The 23,479-nt window shown below is 40.3% G+C and overlaps 1 protein-coding gene across 3 annotated transcripts in view; it reads right to left on the minus strand.

Annotated features, from left to right (window-relative positions):
• Positions 1-23,479, minus strand: part of cicb (capicua transcriptional repressor b) — a 45,787-nt gene that overhangs the window by 16,357 nt on the left and 5,951 nt on the right. For 2 of the 3 annotated variants that reach the window (XM_032558316.1, XM_032558315.1), the window contains exons 2-6: positions 17,164-21,156; positions 1,156-1,305; positions 885-1,059; positions 287-398; positions 1-183 (exon numbers count right to left, since the gene is read on the minus strand). In XM_032558316.1, the coding sequence (XP_032414207.1) occupies positions 1-183; positions 287-398; positions 885-1,059; positions 1,156-1,305; positions 17,164-21,019 (4,476 nt within the window). In that variant the 5' untranslated portion in view covers positions 21,020-21,156. Of the gene's footprint in view, positions 184-286; positions 399-884; positions 1,060-1,155; positions 1,306-2,007; positions 3,990-17,163; positions 21,157-23,479 lie in introns of those variants that run through there. The other variant, XM_032558317.1, reaches the window with a different exon arrangement.

Here is a 23,479-nt window from a genome sequence, read left to right on the forward strand (position 1 = left end):
CTGGAAGGCCAAGTCATGGTACTTCTTTTTCTCCATAGCTCCCAGGGCATACCACCACTCCCCAAGAATCTTGCTGACTGTCCTGTTGTCCTGGTTTGGATGCCGTTGGTGCACTAACGCTCGATGACGCTTACTGAAAATCATAAATGCATTCATTGGTCGCCGGATGTGATCCTTCTCCCTCTGCAGGAGTGAGCAAGAGAAGCAGAAAAACATCAAATACGTTTTTCTTTAGGTTAAAGAACTATTGAGAGTTATGTTTCTGTCATAGCCTCATAGGGAATACCTTTCCTGGACTGCTCTTGTCTCCATCTTTGGGCAACGCACTGAGAGACTGAGTACGTCGCTTTACTGGGGAGGTGGAGAGAGGCTGCTCTGGTACAACTCCTGGGAGGAAGCTAATGGACAGAAAAAGAACAATTTTACTAAACATTTCCTTTAAAAAAATTTTCATACAGGCTTCTGCATGTTTTTTCTTTCTAGTAATTTACAGACTGGAACAGCTTCCCATCTACTCTATAACTCCATTGTCCATCTGCATATTAGACAGAAAGCTCATCTATTTCAAAGGCTGAGAGTCGAGCCACTGCTTTACATGTAGTGATAGAGACCAAAGATGGAGTGCTTTTGTTCCTATCTGCTTTGTTCTGGCTTTGAGCTCTTCAGCCCAAATTAGAGCAAGGATGCAGAAAATATCACTCTCACTTACTTTCTGTGTGGGTACACAGCACTGAAAAAAAAATGACTGTGAATGCTGGCTCGGACAGTTTTATAACTGCTTTAACAGATGGGCAATGTGGTGTTTGTGCATCTATCCAGCCCTTTAAATGTCTCCACCAGCAGAATCGAAATGAAACAAACAAACACAGAGGAACTGCTCTTACGGGTCATCTACATCACTCTCGGTTTCGCTGTCAGGTCTTTCCCTCTCCACATCTCCCTTCTCCTTCTCTGGAAGAGGCTCATCAGACGAAGGGGGAGGCCTGGATGGGGGACTTTTCTCTACAGTGGGAGGTGCCTCTGCAGGCTCCTGTGACAGCGCTGCCACCCCCTGACAATCTGAAGAAACACAATGCCCAAAGAAAAGAACAAAGATAGCCACATAATGAGAAAACATAATAAAATTGTGATAATACTGTTTACAAAACTATTTACCTGTCTTTAGACTGGTTGCTTGAGGGTGGTTGACAGGGTGCTGACCCTCACTAGGATGAGACGGAGCATCTGATTGGGTGGGTGCCAGGAAAGGAACCAATGAATGCCAAGGGAAGACTGGAACTGACCGTGGTTCTACATTGGTCCACACTGCAGAGAAAGAGGGCAGGATTTAGTTGCATTAAACTATGCCTGCAACTTTCCATTATGCTGCAGTGGTATGACACTAGATTCAAAGGAAGATTTTTTTCTATTTAGATTTTTTTTTAGAACTTGTTTCCTGTATTTTGGGGTTATGTTAACCTCAAACGTTCTTACCACAGATTCACTCAGTTAATTTCTCAAAACGAGTTTGTAATGTCATAATGAAATATATATTTGTATTGAAGTATTGAGACTCAAATCCAGAAACTTACAGCAACTCCTTCAGACACAAAGAACGAATGTTTGTTTGTTTTTTAACTACAGACTGGTTAATATATATAAATGTAGAAAACTACCAGCCATTCAAAAATACAGAGAAATATCTGAGCTGGCACAGAAATACACTTCTATCTATTTAACTGGGAAAATCACACCAAAATCAGCAGATGTACAAGAAGGACTTTCTGTTCTCAGAAACAGACTGGGTGGACAACAAAAGCTGTTGCATCCAATGTCTGAAGAGGCATAAATGAATAAGAGAGTACATAAAAGCTTATCCACAAAATCAAGCAACAGAATGAGTCTCATTAGGGATAGGTAACCACTAAAAGGCTGCTTTAGCACGATTAAATACTGTTACATGTGTTCACATTTGGCAAACAAACGACATTCACATCATACAGAAAGAAAATCAACATATTTACTGACCAAACATGCTTAATCCTTGGCGAAGGTACTGAGGATTCTCTGAGGAGAACATAATTGAATACTTGATGTGTCTCCAAAAAAAGGGGAGTGTGAAAAACAATAATAATATGGTCTTTTATGAATAAAAATCAAGGTAAGACGACATTTTTAATCCAAAATCTAGTGCTGATAGTGGTGGGAAGCTCTCAGATGACGACATGTGCTCAGTGGTGTCTGAACCTGTTTCATTCTTTCAGGTCGCGCTCATCATTCACAATTATTAGAACATCATAACCATGCATGATGAGGATTTCAAAGACGTGACAGACAGAGGTATCCCGGTTTGTATTCAAAATACAAGAGTTGAGTCCATCTGTGGTATCGCAGAGTACCGCAATCTTGCGCACACGAAGCAATGCAACATCAGTGGACAAAATGTACAGTATAAACGATAAGAGTAAAAAAAAGGACACAATTTAAATCTGATTTTAACGACGTAAAGTCGGCCCACAGGAAATATAAATAGGATTGAAGGCAAAGATCCAGCTCCCTTTGGTCTAATTACCCCCGATGCCCTCTCTCCGTGTTTGTTTACATTACTACAGCAGCTTGGTCGGGAAAGGGTTAACGAGGCCTCTAGCCCATCCACGGCCTGGGTTACAACATCCACCCGGGAACTACGCAGTCTTCCTGGCCCATGTCAAACTTTGCTCTGCGCTACATTTTACCTGCAACCAGGTGGGCTCGGAGTGAGGTACATGAAGCCCTGGACTGGAGCAGCTCTCAGGGCTGATGTAGGACAGCACCGTATCAAACAGACTCCACAACGCTGAAACGAGATACACCAGGCTGATTAAAGCTGATTGGTGTGTATTTTTAGTTGTAGGAGTTCACAGCAGCTTGTTGTAACAGTGTTTGCCCCGTTGTTATCTCCCTTTTATATGTATATACACACCTCTTAATTCAACCAAGAACACCCTGGAGAGGTAGTTTTAGCTGCCTCTGGTAATAAGCGGAGCCTCAAGTGCACCGCTCCAAATTGAACCAACCTCTCGGGAACGCCCCTGGTCATGCACCCGGCGCACAGACACAGGCAAAAGAAACGCAATTGTTCTCATGTCCCAACTACAAAAGGTGTATTCACACGAACTGGCTGCCTAAATAATCCAACTACAACTGTTTCACAAGTGCAGCACTCGAAAACAGTGACTTGCTTCCCGTAGCACTCACTCTGCTGTATTATGCACCTGTTTATACCAGGTAATCACCTACAAAATACAAAAGAAGCTATGAGGAAACGCCATCCAACGTGAGTTTAACTGTAAAAAAATAAGCAAACATGGGATGATGCCGAAAATATGGTGCATTCATCCATCACCCTGTGCATGCAAGTCCGCTATCCATCAGCTTGATCCCACCTATTAATAAAAAACAGAGATTATTACAGGTTCTAATTAAGCTGCTCGAACCCTACCTGGCCAATTTGGCCGCAGACCTGAAACAAGCTACCAACTGATAAGACTACAACACAGCGATAAAAAAAACCCAGCGACCACGGTGAAGACTTCTGGCTCCAGTCAGCGAGGAGAAAAGGGAAGGCGGGGGGAGTGAATCGCAGTTGCTTGTTGTATTTTTCTCACTCCTCTGGTTCTCCTGTCAAGCTTTAAAACCAGGGCACGACAGGTCGGCATTAAACCCCCGAATACCGAGTCGAAGTCGCCTCCAGCGGCTTTAAAAAATAAGCGACTTTTGGTTGAATCCGTCCGTCTGCAGCAGGTTAGCTAACACTTGGTGCGGACGACACATACGCGCGCTCCGTCCAGTTCGTTTAGCAGTTGCCGTTACGAGTGTTGTTTTGGCCCAGAAAAGTCCTCGCATTGCATCTCCGAAGCTCCCCGCTGGAGTTTACTCTTTTATTTTAGTCTCGTCCTCCCTGGTAAGCCTTTCTTTCTCTTTCCCTCCCTCTTCCTCTTGTTGTAAACTAGGCTGCCTGCCCCCCCGTACTCGTTCCCCCTCCCCTTCCTTCTCATCCTGTCAACCTCGCCCAGGCTTGTCCCGCCCTCTGTGGAAATTCTATTCAATCATTGGCTGAGCTCACTGCCCGTCAAATGCCCCCCGCGAACTCTGATTGGTTGGGCCGTGCAGTGGAATGCCAGTCATATGCAAATTTTACTGGGTTTTACGGCGGCAAGTTTTTCTCAACTCAATATCTTCACTTGATTCAGGAATAAACAACACAATGAAAACAATTCGAGCTGCTGCTTTTTTGAGCCCCTTCATAAATCATACATATTATTTATATACCTTTGTAAAAGTGCTTATTTTAGTGTGTCTATCTTTACGCCCTCCCTAGGTTCATATCATTGGCGGAGGAGTCGTAGTAAACCTAGAGTGACGTTCAAAGGAGCCAATCAAACGCCGACACTAAGATTTAGGCCAACCGATGACTTGATAGAAATTTAACTAGTTCCCTACCCATTACACATCCTGTGCCTGAGCTCCCGAAGACCATCTATACAGGGAGGCGCCAGTGTAATATATGGCAAGCCATTATAGCATTTATTCAAAAGCCGCACCTATGCGTACCATTTTAGACAGTAATAATAATACAGATGACATTTAAGGATCTTTTTCCTTATGATAGAAAATCTCATTGATATCTCAAATGAAACTATGAACAGTCACTGAACTGTTCATATTACGAGTCCTCAAATCCAGGCCAAAAATTATAGATGCGTTTCTTGTCCGAAACACTTGAACCAAATGGCTTAATTCAGTATGCAGTCAAGTTCTGCAGTCCTGCTAATGCCCTCATTATTTGACTCACGGGGGAGTTGAAGAAGAGATGCATCTAAAAGTTGCAGGACACCAACTCTCAAAGTCTGGATCTGAAGACCCCTATATACAGTATATATATATATATATATATATATATATATATATATATATATATATATATATATATATATATATATATATATAATATGACTAACAGTAGTCATATTTTTGGACCATGGGAGGAAGCCGGAGTACCAGGAGAGTATCCATGCATGCATAGGAAAAGTATGCAGAAAGTTCCCAAACTGGGATTTGAACCCAGGACCTTCTTGCTGCAAGGTAAAATTGCTACCAGCTGCACCATCGCAGTCCTATGTTTCATATCATCAAAAAAAAATTATATCTGACAAAAACAAACCTCAAAAATGAGTTCTCTTCGGGTACTCTAAAAACATGACTGTTATGTCAATTGGTCTCTTAATTCTGTGTTCGCCTGTGATGAGCTGCTGAAGACAGGCACCACTTCCACTGCAAGAACAAGGGATGGATGGATAGCTTAAATTTTCTCTCTAGCAATTAAGTGTAAAAATGGCTTGCCAAAACGTCCTAATATTTACCTGTCACGATAAAGTATGAACTGCATAAGGAGTTAAGAAACCAGCCCATGCTATTCTATAAACCTGAAAGAGAATCCATTGTTACCCCAACTCAAATTTGTGGATTAAAATAAAACTACCACCATTTAAAAAACCCTCCATGTTTAAATGCATATTTATTCAGGATGCAAGTTAGTTATGTAACAGAATATAACACAAAAGATGCTTCTCTCGCTCTCGATCAGCTGAAATGTTCAATTTTCTGATGGAAAACTTACATGGAAAACAAGGACACTAGTGATGGCTGAAAAGAGAGGCAAAATGGGTGGAACAGACTGAAGAGCACCAGCGGGTAAAAATAGAATGAGAGTCATTTTCAGCAGGAGAGGTAGGGGGGGCTGGAGAGAAGGGGTGTATCGAGAGAAAACAGCTTGTGAAAACACAACTTCTCTTAAATAGAGGTAGGAGGGAGAGGGGCAGAAATTGGGACAAATGAGGGAGGGAAAGGGTGGCATTTAGAGGTACCTGTGTTGTATAAGAGATGAGACAGAAAGAAAGTCGACATGTACGAATGATACTGCATGAGTCAAGAAGTCGTGTTTGGCCTGACTCATCTAAGAAAAATACAATTCTGGGAGGGACTTGGTTTTCACTAAGAACCAGTCAGCACAGCAGGAGTGATATTTGACCAATAATACTGAGAGAGCCACTGGCAGCTGCTGCAGTCAGTAGTAAAAAACGTTAACCCTTCAGGAGCTGACTGGGTACTTCTGAGTTTTGAGGGACTCCTTTGATTTGAAAATGGAGTCAAAGCCTGACTTTCTACCTCCGCAGCTCAAGCAAGAACCGTTTCATCCGAAGCAAAAGGCCACATTTTCACAATTCTGTTCTGATATTCTCAAGTTGTTTGCATCAGCATAGTGAACAGTACAGGATGAGTCTAGTTTCTTTCTGATGTGAAAAAAAGAGTTAAAGGTATTAGAAAAACAGCCAGTCAGATGGTGAGAGTAGGAGATTATAGCTTATCAACCGCACTGAGCTCTCAACTACTCAATCCAGCAAACACAGAGTGGTAAAGTTGGAAAGCTTGACACAGTGAGTCAAAATCAAAGAGGGTGATAGAGGTTATGGGTGGAGATGGGGTGATTACAGTCACTGCTCCGTTGTTACAGCCTGAATAAACAGTACAAGCCCTCTGCCACAAACTGTTCCAGTGCCTTTCAAAAATATTTACATCTTCTCACATTTTTGTCACATTGCAACCACAAACTTTGATGTATTTTATCAGGATTTCATTTGATAAACCAAGACCAAGTGGAGTACCACCATTAAGAGAGGGAATGACACATGATTTAAAAGTTTTCTTTACAAATAGAAATGCGAAAAGTGTGGTTTGCATATGCATTCAGTCTCATGAGTCACATTTTGCTGTAATTACAGTTGGAAGTCTCCTAGGGTCTCTACCAGCACATTTACAGACAGACATTTTTTCCCATTCTTCTTTGCAGAATAGGTAAGTCTCAGTCAGATTGTATGGCAAGCATCTGTAAATAATAATTTCTAAGTCTTGAAATTGATTTTTAATTAGATTTAGATTTTAGAAGAACACCACCTAATTATGGCTTAATCATGTTTCCAGTCTTCCGTAGCCTCCAACTATTTTTCATTCAGAATCCGTCAGTAGCTAGAATAATTCACTTTCATATGAATTCTTACCAGCTTCCTGCTCTGTGTAAAAACACACCCACAACATGGTGGTGTCACCACCACGTTTTATGATGCAGCTGGCATTTTCAGGATGTTAGCTTTCCACCACATGTTCCTAAAAATCCACCTGTTAAGAGTTGCTTTCGAAACAGAAAATGACACATTGACCAACATATTTGATGCGTATGATATTGGTGATGGCACTCATCAAAATGTAATGTCTGTTCAATTATTGACTGTATGGTGTTTTCTTTATACCTTTGTAATTTTGTGTTTTTGTTATGTAAAGCACTTTGAACTGCTTTGCTGCTGAAACGTGTTATACAAATACACTTGATTAATTTTACATGTAGTCCAAAACTTTCAAAATGGAATCCACCTTGTCCAACCTGAGTTGCTGATCTCTCCTGCCCCTCCAATTTGCACGGGTCTCCGGTCTACATCTTGGACGAATGCTGCTCCAGTGTGTTTAGGTGGATGGTTATAGCTCAGTTTGCAGTAGGGAGAAACGTTTTAAATTCTTGGATGATTAATTGAACCGTGGTGCGTAAGACGTTCAAAGCTTGTTTGTTTTATAACTTAATCCTGCTGTTAACTGCAGTGTTTCTTAGTCTTGATGATGTTCAGTAATGTTCTTTAACAAACTTCTGAAATTATACACAAGTGGACACAGTTTACTAACGAGCTGATTCTGATGCCGCTTGGATTGTAATATAAGGGGTATCAGACTAAATCTGGTCGAATACCTACATTTGAAAACAATCTTTTGCTTTTCTTCCACTGGACAATCATGGACTACTTTGTGTTGATTTGTTACATAAAATCTCCTTAAAACATGCTTTTAAGCCATTTTAAGACAGCTAAACAGAAAAAGGGCAAGTAAGATGAAAAAAGCAGATAACTGCATGTGCATGAAGTTGCACAGAGTCAACATGAGATGATGGTGGGAAACCACAGAAACATCACACTTACTCATTTAAAATAGAGATAAGTCATGATGATTGGTGAGAAAACAAAAAAAGGTGTGAAGAGAAACAGTGAAACAGAAATTCCCCCTGAGCTAAGCTTAACTCGCTCTCCTCGCCACCGTGCTGGCGGTGCAGTATTTGTGTAGGTGTTCAGCAGGTTTTATTGGCTGTCTCTTCTCACAGACATCATGCTTCTAATATGCATGTGAAATCATGTGTCCAACCCCCTCTTCTGCCTATCCACCGTTACATCAGTCACACTGGTATGATTTCACTGGAAAAACTTTTCCTTCATCCTCTTTTTTACCTTCGCTGGCACCGTGCAGGCAGAGCATGGCGCTCGCTCGCTCTCCCATCCCTTCACTTTCATCCCTTAATTCATCTTCCACCCCTGTGCTCTGCGCCTCTCCCTCCCACAGCCCACCATTTGCTCTGTCCAATTATAACTCAATCTACCGGTTCTTTTGCAGTCACCATGGCAACAGCGATGTTGGGCACAGGTTCCGATGTTGCCCTGTGGTCACGGCAACATCGGATTGTTGCCAATCACCACATTCTCGTAAAATAAGCCAAACAAATTATGTTGGACAGCTTTTGGACACAGAGAGATGTCTTTCTACAGCGCTGACCTTTGTCCTGTTTCACAAAAAAGTAAATTATAATTTAGTCACAAATAACATTTTTATTATCGGGAAGTTAGGAGGCAGAAAGAACAATAGCTAAATCAGGAGAGCCTTCCAGCTTTTGAATGCTGCTTCTATCAACGTGTAACCATCGATGAGGAAAATATACGAGGTACAAACTTGAGATCAGTGTTGAAAACGGTGGTCTTCCAATCCACTCGGTGCAGCAACTTGTAATGTATGTTTTCAGCCATTTGGGGGCACTGCTAGTCTGCAGATAAATGGCAAAGAACTAGGCAGCATCAGAAAACTAGTGCAAAGTCTGTGAAACTGAAGATGCAAGGAAAAAGACGAGAGTGTGAGATGACGATGAGAAAAAGATTCACAAGCAAAATACCAACTATTTCAAACTTGTATATAAGAAGTACAATAAAACTTATCTTCTAAGATAAGAGTATATAAGGTTGAGGTAATTCCTGTGGAATAGGAAATCAACCCAAATTTGCTTCAACTTCACGTGCTTGTGCTCAAAGTCTTGGAGCCATCTCAGATCAAGAAAACCCCGTGTAGCGCTGCATCTCGAGAACCTCCTCTATGTATGCTTCACCTACTTAAAAAATAGATCAGTGTTGCACACGAATTTTAGTGGTAAGTGTTGACGGGGGCTTCACGTGTGCTTCAGTGCAAGTCTAGATGGCTGTGCGATCCAGATGTGGTTGTTGCCATGGACAGGGAGGATATGCAGGGCTTTAAGCATTACGTAAAGCAGGGGCGGGAGGGAGCGGGGATGTTATTCCCGGGTATCCGTATCCGGGTAGATGAGGATGAGGAGGGCGAAAGTGGAAAGGAAGGGTAACGAAGCCACTGCAATGCGATGAAGCGAAGAGTTAAAAAAGTGTCATAATTCTTTAGTAGGAAAAAAACCCTAAAAAAGAAAAGAAAAAAGCAGAGGGAGGGATGCGTCCAAGTGTGAAAAAGTGTATTCACGTGTACTTAGAGACGAGTGACATGTTTACTCCCACAAACTGTGTGCGATTGTTTCCGTTAGGGAGCAAGTCAACGACACATTATGAATTATGAATTCTTTTTAAAATATAGAGACTGTAAGGCACCTCTTTTTAAATTCTCTTCAACAACAGTGTTCATTATTAAAAGATGCATAAATTATTTTAAAACATAAATGCATTTTATGACCATTCATAAAAATCTTCACATTCAACAAAGTTTGTCTAACGAGTCGAGAAAACCAATTTTATCAGAATCAATACAAAATAAATACAAAAACAACAGACTCACACTTTCTTCACCGACCTCAGAGCTAGAAATCTCTCAGTGCAGAATGCTACTTATGGTATCAATAAAAGAAGTAAGCTCAAAAAACTTATTCACACACTCAATAGATTTATATTTAAAGTGCCCACCCAGATTCCTGACTTTAATCTGCTAGAGATTCTTAAGAGAATTAAAGATTAGGGTTATTGCACGGATTCCCTCCAACATCAATGGTTGGAGCACTTTGCAAAACATAAATGTTTAAAAATACCAGTGGAGATGCACAAAATTATATCAGCATTTAAAGTGCTTGATTGCTGTATTGCTTATAAAAGCATTAACTGATTATTGAGAAGGGTATAAATATTTTTGGTATCGCTTTGTTAAAAATGTCAATAAAACAGAGAATTAAATCAGTTTTAGTTCTCTCTTTAGTTCTCAAATATCAGTTGAAGGTATTTCTTGAACTGAATATCTTCAAATATGACACCATATGATGCCTGTGATTTTCCGCTAAGAAACAAACGTCTTGCTTGATCTTTAAATCTAGAGCTGTCTGGAATAGAAACAATTTTTGGGTTTAATTGTATTCCCTAAGTGTGTGTTGACTGTAAGTGTTTAAATCTCTGCAATAAGTTCTTCTCTTGAACATTTCAGGCATTAGGTAATTCAGAGGAAACCCTCCAATAATTCTGGATCGTCCCCGCTGTTGGGGTGATGCTGTCTGAAACGGCCGAGACGCGACAAGAGCGCCTCATGATGTGTTTGCGTGTGTGAACATGTGTGAGCGAGCTGAAGTTCCTCCTCGCTGAGTGAGCAGGGGCACACACGAACAGCCACACACATACACACACACACATTTGGGAACCGCTATTTCTATCTGTGAATACTCTGTGTCATACAAGCTGCATCGTGAGATGTTTGCTGTGTTGCCATGGCAACAGACGTTTTGGCGCTCACACATCATATCCGGTACTGGGTGATTGACATTTTGTTACTGGTCTTCTACACACACGCTGCGTGTGACACCTTAACAAAATGGTCTCATGCTTCACCTTTTCAATTCTCCCAATCAGACTTTTCTTTTTTTTCAAAATAGTTAAGGTATTTCAGAGGGAATTTTTGTGCTATTTAATTTGTGAAATTAAACACATACGGCACATTCACATGTATGCTTCATACATTGTGATTTGAGCTTCAGCCTAATTAAAAATAATTTATTTTTACTTTATAAAATATTCTTAACACTTATTCAAAGCATATTTCGTTCTATAATGCCTTTAGTGTATTTTAAAAGAAAATCCACATTTCATAAGCAGATTTGACAGTTTTTATATCTAAGACTGTAGAGTTGGCAACAAACTTCATAGAAAAGTTGGAGAGGATGTTTCAGTGCTTTCACCTACCCAGAAATACCGCTGTAGTTTTCTGGCATAAATCAGGCCAAATTTATGCTGATGCTGACACAGATTGTCAGTGTGTGCTCTGACTCACAGTCATTATCATTACACAACCATAAACACATATTTCTAATAGTATTATATTCGAGCTCAAGGGAACTCAAAAGTACTTTTGCATAAGTCGTGAGATGCCAATTTTATTTTTTGTTTCTTTTCCAAAATAAAAAAACACTAACATTTCTGAGTATTAATAACCCATAAACCTTTTTGCATTTTATCGTGATAAATTCACATACATGTATTTTATGATTATGCCACATGACAGACCAACAAAAAGTAATTCATAATGATAAAAATGAAAGAAAAAAGTATGCATTTTTTTCACATTTTTGGAGAAATTAGTATCTAGAAACTGAAGTGCATTAGTATTCCTGCCATTCGATTCAATAATTTGTAGCTCAACCTTTTACTGTTATTACAGAGGCAACCTTTCTGGGCAACGCCTCTATCAGTTTTATATATCTACTCCTTATTTGGAAAATAGCTCCAGCTCAGTCAGGCTGGACGCAGAGTGTCTATGAACTTCAGTTTTCAAATCTTGCCACAGATTATCAATATTATGTTTAGGAAACATGAGTATACTAAATCATGCCACTTTAGCTCTGGCTGCATGTTTGAGGTTGTGGTCCTGCTGAAAGTTGGATCTCCTTTTCTGCTCTGTATTTAGCTACACGCATCTTCCCAACAACTCTGACAAGCTTCCCTGTCTTTGTTGAAGGAAAAGCCTGATGTTGCCACCAACATGTTTCACAGTGGAAACAGTTTGTTCAGGGCATTAGTTTATTTCGTAACATGTATGCCCACTTAAATTATTCCTCATCTGACCACAGGATCTTCTTCCACTGCAATGGCAAACAACAGAGGAACTTCTGACTTATTGCGTGCAATGCAACAATATTGCTACTCTTCCAAAGAGGCCAGATTTGTGGAAAAGTTGTGGATCCTTTGCTCCTACCTGAGCAGTGGATCTCTGCAGCACCTCCAGAGTTACCATGGTTACTACTTATCTGATCTCTGAATAAAGCCTTTTCTTGCCCTGCCTCTCAGTTTGGGTGAACAGCCATGTTTGGTAGGATTTCAGTTATGAAAACATTTTTTATTTTTAGATGATGGATTGACCAGTGTTTTGTGAGATGGTAAAATAATAATACCATCACCAGGGGTGTTGCTGACAGAATATTTTCTGTCTTTGACTGTTTTTTTTAAACAGTGATGGAAAAATCTGAAGGTTGTCCATCGCTTTGACAGTTTATAATTCACATATTTGACCACTTGTTGCAGACGCGGAAACATTTTCAACTTTATGCACAGGGTACATCGTGTGGAGGTAACTAAATCAATCAAAAAAAATAAATGAATTCCTATCAGTATCTTCTCTGACCTGAACACAGAACTAAATGCATCTCGCTATGCGGGAGCTAACAACCAGTTGAACAGTAGGCTTTGGATCTCGTCTGCTGCAGAAAGAGCGCATACACACGTTCAGAAAGATTTACTGACTTCTCATCACTTAAATTGGAGAAATGTTCCAGGATTTAAAAACTCTGGCTTGTAATTCCAGTCTCCAGCAAAGCACAGATTCAGCTACCAGATCAACAACAAAACCTTGAGACATTTGATTATGCACAAGCAGGTGCGCAATTCAGGTCCAAAGGCACCAAGAGGAAGTTGTGAGACTGTCCATTCAATTCACTGCAGGTAAATTGGTCATAATTTAAGTGTAATCATTTAATTTCATTGTTTATATGTTATTGCATTATAATGTGTTTATGTTATTGAGTCAGTGTTTTTTTCCCACTATGGATAAAATGTTACATTTATTCATGTAATATTCATTGATGTGTGATAGCCCAATGTAGATGCTCTGTTCAGCTTGTTGAATGTTAATTAAAACAAAACACATTTAAATATACAGTATCATCCAACTGCATGAGAAAGTCTAGCGCAACCTCTGCCTAGCCCTAGTCATAAACTTCTCCAGAATTGTAACTTGTCTGGTGTGTTCCTTGATCTTTTCACAATTGTCTAAAAAACTTTGGAGGTCTTTAACAGACCAGCTGTATATAGTGAGGTTAAATTACACACAGACTAACCCTATTTACTAATTATGGAACATTTACAGGCAGTTGGAGGCACTGGATTTTATGTGGGGATAGAAGATTAAAGGAGGCTGAATACAAATGCATCACACACATTTTTATACATTTTTACAACATTAAAAAAACATGCATTCCTTTCCTTCATCTCCACAATTGTGCACTAGACAGTCTATCACAAAATCCCATTAAAGTACACTATAATAAAATAAAAAGAAGCATAGCAATTTATATTATTATTCATATAACATTAAAAATATTCATACCTCAAAAAACACAAAGAAATATTAATTTCCCCCATTTCACAAGCTGATAGAAAACACATAAATATAAGAATAATACCTGCACAATCTTGCAATCCAGAAACAGACCAAATGTGTAATTGGACACGCTACCACATGCACTCCAGACATGCACGCAGCAAAGCATGCGCACACCCACACAAAGAGGTGCCATTCATTCATTCAGCGTCCCTACAGCTGCAAAAAAGGGATCAGTTGAAGAAGCGTAGACTCAAAACGACACCCCTTCTTTCCCTTGCCTGTCCACTTTTCTGTCACACCCGCGAATCCCTCCACAACGATTAGTGCAAAAAAATAAAAAAACAAGGGCAAAAGGTCAGGTGAATCAGACAGACTGACACCATATGTGCATAAGTAACAGACCTAATGATAAACCGATGACAAATAATGTTCTCACACTTACGTTGTACACACTCTATAGTGCAGCGCATTCCTCCAACAGCACAGTTTGAGAAACACATTTTTCACGCACCCACACAAAACACTAAAACTTGCAGTATATGAGATACAGACACCGACACACAATTCAGAATAAACCAACTTCCATTTAGCTGGCCATGGAGGCTGCTTACACCCTGTTTCACTATACAGTTACTATTAAACAAACAACATATGAGCAAACAGAAAAACTCTGCAGTGAGTAAGAACAACTACTGGGGTCAGAGAGTTGACGACACGTATACACATTTTAAAGATAAGAAAAGAATTAAAAACAAAGCATGCATTTGAATTCTAGCTTTTGCCTTTTTATCTGTGCTGCTGTGTATTCAGTAACAATATCTCCTATGCTGGTTATGATCTAAACATGTTTTTTCCCTTTTTCAGCAAAGGGGAACAAAAACACAATTTGGGGGAAAGGTTTCAGCTGGCCTACATACAGTTCATTTTGCTCACACATTCGGTTTTATCTCTAAATGGTAATTTGTTGTGTAGCACTAATTCTCAACATTTTTCTACCTCAACTCTTCATTAAGAATAGTTTAAAAAAAAATCTTATTTAAAATCTCTATTAGTTCTAATACAAACCCCTGCTGTTATTCCTGTACAGTCCCTCGGAAATATGGTGAGGCATGACTGTTACCACTCAACCTCAAAATTACTGCTTTCTTAATGACTGGAAATATAAGAGGAACCCTCCGCTATCTGCAAAGCTAATCCTTTATAATGTAGAAGTTAATCCCAATAGAAAACAACAAAACAGCACAGCATGCATGTCAACGCATATGTCCTCTTTTGCATTTTTCCAACCCTCACACACACTCTGAGATACACTCAGAGGATTACAGAAAAATTATGTTTTGTTCCATAACCATTTACAATTAAAAGCACACCAATAATATTAAAATTATTACTTTGGTAAGTCAGATCAAATTCAACCAACAGTTTAATCTGTATCTGGAAATTTTGCACTTTAGATTTAGCCCTAATTTCTAAAGTTATGAATAACACAGTATCAGTTTTCAGAAATTCTCAGATTGATCTTTTTCACACTGTATTGCTGAATTGCAGGTGCCGGTTCCAGGAATCTCACTGATCATGTGGACAGATCTAGTATTTGGTTACTGTTAACAGGAGAGTGGTATGACGATGACTGGGGGGTCGCCATATGGGACAACAGCATGCTGCTGACAGGAACCTCCTTCGCTGGGCATCAGCACACTCGGGTCATTGCATGTTTATGTGAAAGTAACTCTCTCCTGCTCTCTATTTGAAATTTTTATTAGCTATGTTTTAAAAGGTTTTTTGGGGGGCTGAAACAGGTACAATAAATCAGATGAATAAATGTGGTTTCCAAATCTACACTGTTTTACTAAGGTTTGAAGTACATTTAATAAGATGTAAAAATCTCTCTGCTGTCTCTGCCACCCATTGCTGTGCACTGTCAGTAAGATGGCTGAAACAAGGCGCTTGCATCTTTCCCTCACTTACAATATAAAAGGATTTGCTGGTGTGGAAATATTTTCAGTTACAAAAAACAGACACTATGATGTAGATATTAAAGGAAGCACCACACTCTTATCAATGTCATTGAGGTTTAAAATTACGAATTAATAGCTGCATGTCTGTTAAACAGCTGACTGCAGAAGCTTCTGAGAGTAAAACGCCCAACTACTTATTCAGCTAATATAAGCTCGGTATATTTGTGATACTCTACAACAGAGAACGACAAAAAATGCATAGCAATTTACCAACCAACCTTAAAAAATAAATGACTTGAACTGTTGTTTATGCCATGTTTATTTACCAATGTATTATAATCAACCTGCATGTAGGAAATAATATTACAATTATTACAATAATCAATATTGTTTTAGCATTCATAGTAAAAAAAAATAGCTCTTCTGTTTGAAATGAAAGGAGTTAGATCGTTTTGTGTATTTTAAATATTTGTGTTAACACTAGAATAGTGTGAAGAATTTTTTGTTTGTTTGTTTGTTTAAGAAAATGTAATCTCAAATCTGATTAAGAACAACACAGCTTAATGTTACAGGGCTGGTATTTAATAATTAAAAATAAATATGATGCATAAGGAATCACATTCTATACTTCAAAACAATTCCCAACCGTGTGTGTGTGTGTGTTGGGGTGTGTGTTTGTGTGTGTTGAGCATAACAAAAAAAAAAAAAAAAAAAAGAAAAGAAAAAATTACATTTACTTGCTAAGGTTTCTCAGTAAGCAAAATGCACGATGTTTTTCTCTTTGGTACTTGTTCCTCAAAATAATCTGTATTCACCATAATGCTATTAAGTCTTGTGAAAATGCTAATTAAAATCATATTTTGGCCATTTTATTGAAAAATAAAAATCCAAGGGCCAGGTACAGATACAAGTCCATTAAACTAGGGATCTGTGCAAACTGAGATAGTAATGTGTGTGACTAAAGCAAAATTGCAGCCATTATTATAAATATTGAATGTAAAAAAAATTAATGTAATTAAAAATATATATGGGATATCCTTAATATTCTGCAGAATAATATACAGTTCCTCAAAAATGTTCAAATGCATCTACTTAAAATTAGATAGTCATATTTCAAGCAGTATTTTCACATGAGTGTTCTGTGTTTTGTAATCCTTTATATGAAAAATATTTGATATATTTTTCACCTGTGGTGCCTAAATTACTGCTGATGTGCAGAAATCTCTGACTAAAATTATGCATTTTTAGAACCTTCTAATAGTGTTTTTTTATTTATTTTTTAATTAATTTATGCTTAAAATACTACTTAGAGAAATTCCCAAGATGCACAAACATAATCTTTGAACAGCTGATTCCAAATTAGTTATTTTTCCTCCTGCAAGACTGAAAAGTTTCTCCCCTTTATTTTTAACTCATTCACCTCACATGCATAGCACACATTTGTACACGCACTCACCTGTGCCAGGACGTCCCATGATGATGTCCTTTCGAGGGGCAGGGTGCAGACTTTCCGCTGGTAGGATCAGAGGGAGCAGAGCTGTGGGAGAGGGGTGACAGGGAACCGGCTGCTGGACCTCTCCACCAAACCCGGTACACTTGTTGTCTTGTCGTTCTCCGGAGCTGTCCGTGCTACTCAGAACTGAAGCTGTCACTGTTGTGCTTACGGCAACCGAGAGGGCTTGGAGGGGGGTGGCAGTAGGGTCAGTGGAAGGTAGAGAGGAAGATGTCGGGGAAACAAGTACTAGAGTTTGGGCTGGGCTCCGCAAGTAGACAGTACCGTTGGGTACTGTTGCTGCAGCAGCATTAATTGGGACAGGAACCTGGAGGCCCGTGACGGGTTGAGGAGTAAGGGGGGTTAAAGCAATGTCTTTAGGTGGGGTGTTATCTATAGCTGCCTCGTTTCTTCCTCCTCCTCTTTCTAAGGGAGACTCTGTGAACTTCACTAATGGGACTTCAGGATTTCGAACAATGACAGGGGAGTCCCGCAAAGTCTGCTGGGGTATAGGGACCACTCGCCGAAGCCCTCCGTCAGTAGAGAGGGGAGAGGGAGGGGTTGCGGACACCAGCAGAGGAGGAGGAGAGGCAGCAGCAGAGGATGGGGGCCTGCTGGAAGAAGGTGTGTTCAGTCCTTTAAACTGGGAGAGGGTGGGTGTATGTGTGCGGGAATGTGATGCTGGTGTTTGGGGTGAAAGCACCCTGAAAGAGTTGTTGAGGTCCCCCAGCTCCAGCTCTGTTTTGGGTGTGTAATCGTGGTGGTGTGAGGGAAGAGGTGGTGGAGGAGGTGCATCTGATTTTCTTTTGCTGGGGCTCATGGGGACCGTAAACGTCAGGTTACTGTGGAAGGAGGGCTGGACACCCGAAACATGTCTCTCCCTTTCACCTGCTCCTGTTAGGGTTGTTGGTTTACTGCCCCCTCCCCCTCCACCCCCTGTACCACTGGGCTGCCGGTGTCGCCGGTGTTGTAAGACTGGGGATGCAGTAATAGGGGAGAACGTGGCCGGCCTGAAACCAAACAGTGGAGAGGGTGAGGGAGAGGGGGCAGGGGAGAAGGGAGACTGATTGGAGATAGGGGAGAAGGAGGGAGTGCCAGAGCGGGAGCTTCCTAACGACACAAGCATGGTGGCAGCCTCGCACTCATCTAAATCAAACCTTGACGACAGTTCATGGGGGAGGAGGGAAGGAAGGACCAAACGAGGTCTGGAGTCTCCTCTGCTGCTGGTCTCACTGCTCTCTCTTGAGGTCTCGTCCCACTCAAACTCACTGCTTGCCCTCCCCCGAAGGTCTGAAGGGGTCACCGTCCCTGAGCTGCTGCCTCCCCCTCCTTTCTCCCCCCCTGCTGCCTCCATCTCTTTGGTTTTCATGGACAAGTGTCTAGAGCAGTATCCTCGACGCTGAGACTCCTTCATACAGCCCTCCCTAGAGCACAACCTCCTCCACTGCTTCCCATTGAACTTCTTACGGATGCCATTGGGAGTGCACACCACGTCGCCTTTTTTGTATTTCTGCTGAGCCAGCGAGAGAGGAGTCCTAGAACGGGAGGAGCCCGGAGAGGAGCCCACACCAGAAGTGGGAGTAGGGGTCTGGGTGGGAGTGGTTTTGGTTAGAGGTAGGTTTGGAGTGGTGTTGCTTATTTCAGGGGTCAGTAAAGCAGGGGATGGGGTTGGCAGAGGACTAGTTATTGTAGAGAGATGAGGTGGCCCTACACCCCTCACCAATGAGAGGTGAGTGGATGTAGGAACGTAACTACTCGGCTTGGAGACAATGTTTCTGTACTGGGAGGTTCCAGTGTTTGCTTTTGGACCAATGGAATTACCCATGTTAAAATGAGATACCTCGACATCTTCCTCTGGTGTGTTAGGCTGTTTCTGTCTTTCTCTGCCCGACAAGTTGCTTTCACATCCATGACTTGTGACGGCCACTACACTGGAGCTTACAGTGGAGGAACTGGCAGGTGAATGCACAGTTCCAGAGGTGTGCACTCCTGCAGCGCCCTCATGTGAAAATCCAGGGCCCAGCCGTGCTCCACCTCCCAGCACCCCCATGCCGATACTTAACTGGCAAACTTCTCTCTCTACCTCCATCTCCTCCCGGCGCTCTCTCTCCTCCCTTTCCCTCTCAAGCTCTCTCTCCTTTGCTTTTCCACCGTCTAGCTGGGAGACCTCCCACGGAGGGATGAGTAGTCTCAGGCTCTGTCGGGACACCCAGACAACCCGACCCGTTACTTTGCCTTTTTCTTTCTCCCCCACCAACTTTTCACCCAGAGTTTCTCTGTCTTCGTTTAGGAGTACCTGGTAAGGAAACGAGACACCAGGGTGGGGGTCCACCTGAATAACAACCCCCTCTCTGTACAACAGAGGACTCCTTTCCTCCTCACCAAATGGGACACACACTCGAGTCCCAACAGCTACGGGGGAAATGCCAGGTGGGGGTGCATCTAAGATGAAGTAGACAGCACTCTCAGCCTCTATAGAGGGTGTCACCATAGTCCTACCACAAAAGGGGTATTTAACAAGGGTTTCTTCTCCTTGGAGCTGAACTTCAACACTACCTCCACTCACCCTGCGCACCACCCCTGGTCTAAACACAGGAGATTGGAGGCAGGAATCTTTACCGTTGGCAGTCTTCATGTCACTCTCCATTTTTCTTTTTCGTTGGCGAGCCAGAACTCTCTGGTTTTTCATGCCTTTAGCCAGAGCTTCAGCTAGTCCCTCTGAAAGACTGACCTCTTTAGGGTGTGAGTTTTGGAAAGGAGCAAGGATGTGGATATTAGCATTTGGTCCTGTTGCCTCCATCACATCCAGGTCAGAAGAATGCTCACTAGCTGTATCGGTAGAGGAAGAGCGTGCCGAGTTAGGGGCACCCTCCAATTCATTTTCCCCAGTTAGTGAGTCTTTTTCCTTGGAATGTGATGTCCTGAGGGGTTTATCCTTCACTGAGACAAAATGGTTTGTTTCTGTAGCTTTACTGTCTACTGTTAACACTGATGGCTGAGTACCTGCGCAATTATTACTTCTGCTATTAATGCTATTTATATAAGTACTTTGGCTTCCAGCACAACTGTTACTACTGCTAGTCATACTGGTAATACCACTTGTAGTGATACTGGAAGTACTGCTATTTATGCTCACATTAGTGCCTTTATTAATGCTGTTAGGAATATTGTTACTATGCTTAAAAATATTATTGAGAGTATTCACACTTTCACTGTTTTTACTGTTGATACTGCCGTAGCTGTTAGATATGAGAGCAGGGCTGGAGATAGGAATATTATTTGTGACACTTGCATTGTTAGCAAAGTGCTCATACATGTATTTTTTCTTGGGTACGCGCGCTTTGAATGTGGCCGTCTTCCTACTGGAAACTGAGCCCAAACTAGGACTGTGATTGGTGGCTTGCGGGGGTGCAGCTATGCCGAGTGGAGTTGGGGCAGAGGTAGGCAATACTACAGAATCAGTGGGTGGGGAACTGTTTCCATTTGTCCCCACCGTTTTTTCCTTTTCAGTCTTTTCCTCTGGCTTCTTTCCATCACTTGTGTCTGACACCACAGGTTTCATTTGCTCAGTAGTCTCCTCCTTAGTGGTAGTATTGCTGTTTGTGATCGGTTCGTCATCTGAGTTGGCTTCTGTGGGCGTCGGGGTGTATTTGCGTTTGGAAGGAGTGCTGGGTGTGTGCTGTGTGGTTCTGACAAGCGTCTCCTTCTTGACTCTTTTGGAGTCTTTCTCTTTTACGGGATGAGAACCAACTCGTTTTTTTCCTCCTCTGCCTCTTGTTAATGGTGGAGATCGTCTCCTATTTGTCTTCAACGGTCCCATCTCTTGCTCACTGTACACAAAGTGCTGCAAATTATATGAGGCTCCTCTTTTATATTTTAAGGCACTCCTTTAAATATTTTGCTCTCTTCTTCTTTTCTTCTGTGCTTTTTCTGTTCATCTGCTTTCCACCATGTAATCTGAAAAAGAGAAGGGAGATAAAGCAGACAGGTGGTTATTTATTGTCTTCACAATCAGAAACTGCTAAGGGAAAAAAAATTACATCATACATGGAATTCAGCTACACTGCACTACTCACACTGGCTCAATATCTAGAGTATGCTTTCAGTGGGCATACCCTCCATGCCTGCCCTGATTCACTGTGAAGTGCATGCATGCATGCATGTCGTTGTGTGCTTGCAAAACATTAAACCTGGATTCCAGTGTTACAAAAATGATCGCTAGAGGAAAAAAACCCCTCTTCTTAAGCTTTTTCTTTAAAAAAATCTAAATATTGTTCCAAAACATTTCTCCTGACTCTAAAATAATTGTAAAACAAGTAAATAATTAAGATCTTGCAGCACGAGAGCTTGTGACACGAAAATCCCACATTTCTTTTCAAATAGAAGTCTATTTTATGAAGCAGTATGCCTTTTTACTCTTTTACTTTAAGAGATTATTATCATGTCTGCATATTGACTTGCTTGCCACCCTGTATGTAGACTCAGTGCTTTTATTTTAAAGCAACAAACCAAGTACTTCATGACTTGCCCTCAACTAACGAAGACTTCTTGACAGGCTGGCTGACAATACTTGGTAACAACAGCGATGAAGAAGCAAAACATATATGTGGTGTGACAGATGAATTACATATGATTTACAAATGATTTATATTTGGGTTGCAAGGTATTAGGATAATGTAGTTTTTGACATTGTTAGCGAATTTCATAATGACAACATGACCTACAATAAATAAATACCTATGTAAACAGTAATTCTGTCTTTCTGCTTTGGATTCATGGTGGAAATAGACCTTGTACCAACTGGAAGTAAAAATCAGTTTATTCTTTCCACCTTATCTGGTGCTGAGCAAAAAAACTATTTTGATTAAGTGGGAAACAAAATATGTCAAAAACTATAAAGGTAGGTTTTAAAAGGCAATAAGACAGATGACACGTGAGGCTTAACACGCTATGAGTGGGTTCTCCAGATGGAGGAGAGACTGCAAACAGTAGTGTGAACTACATTTATGCCATTTACTGATTGTACTTAAGCATATTTGCATTTTTAAACAGTAATGCAAATAGGAATGAAACACTATGAAATTACTAGTCGAGAATGTGCCATTATTGATCAATAAAGACCGGTTTTCAAGGAAGCTTAGGACTTATTTAATTAAACATTCTGAAAACTAAATCTCATTAGATACAATCAATATTTTGATACTTATTTGTTCTTTAAGTTTGTACAGAAACAGATTCGAGCTTACAATCTAGAACCACTAATGATTATCGAAACCATTCAATACAACACAATTGGGATGTTTTTGTTGTTCTTATCACCCAGATCTAATCTCAAAAACAGTTTTATAGAAAAAAAATCTGAATTTGACTATATCTGCATATTCGTAGTTTTCACAGTATTCCACTATAACTATTTAGAGAAATTAAATGCATTCAACCTATCTAATTAGCTAATATCTATTGATATCCAAAAATGCTGATACATTTGCAATATATTGTGAGGTCCACATTTGTACACACTGTCAGATTACCGGTACTGTGACTGGATAATGATTAGTTGCTAACTACACAGAATTTGGCATCTGCTTTATAGATTCCCATCACAATCAAACTGCAATTTTTAAATTTTTTTTAAAGAATCCTGTCTAGTTTAAAGTCTAAAACACCAAGACTGGCCAAATTTCCTCAGGATAATTCTTCACTAAACAGAGGTGCATTGCTAGGGATGCATTGATATGAATATTTGAGCAGACATGAATGCTAAAACAGTTTTTACTGATGATTGTTTGAAATTTTATTTAGATAAATATATGTATATTTGGCAGCGTACCACTCAGAGTTGTTGTCTAAGTGCCAAGGAGAAGCCCAAGATATTTAATTTCATGAGTGGAGCCTTACGGCTTTCGCTATTGCTTTGATATATATATATATATATATATATATATATATATATATATATATATATATATATATATATACACACATATTTATTTAGATAAATATATGTATAATTTATATGCTATAAATGTAATATATTTAAATGTATAATAAATTTATTCTAATATATAAACTTTATTAGAAATTGCTTTGGGTTTATTTCAAATGTAATGGACACAGAGACAAAAAGGAAAGGGACAAAGAGAAAAAACGTAAGGAAGAGCGATGGAGCAAAATGTTAAAAGGGAATGAGGGAGATTGAGCGAAAGAATAAAGAGAGTACAAGAAAATGCCTTAGAGGTCTGCAGGTCCTTTACAACACGGTTTGAAGTTTGTGAAAGCT

This window comes from Xiphophorus hellerii, chromosome 3 (assembly GCF_003331165.1).
Source record: "Xiphophorus hellerii strain 12219 chromosome 3, Xiphophorus_hellerii-4.1, whole genome shotgun sequence".
NCBI lineage: Eukaryota > Metazoa > Chordata > Actinopteri > Cyprinodontiformes > Poeciliidae > Xiphophorus > Xiphophorus hellerii.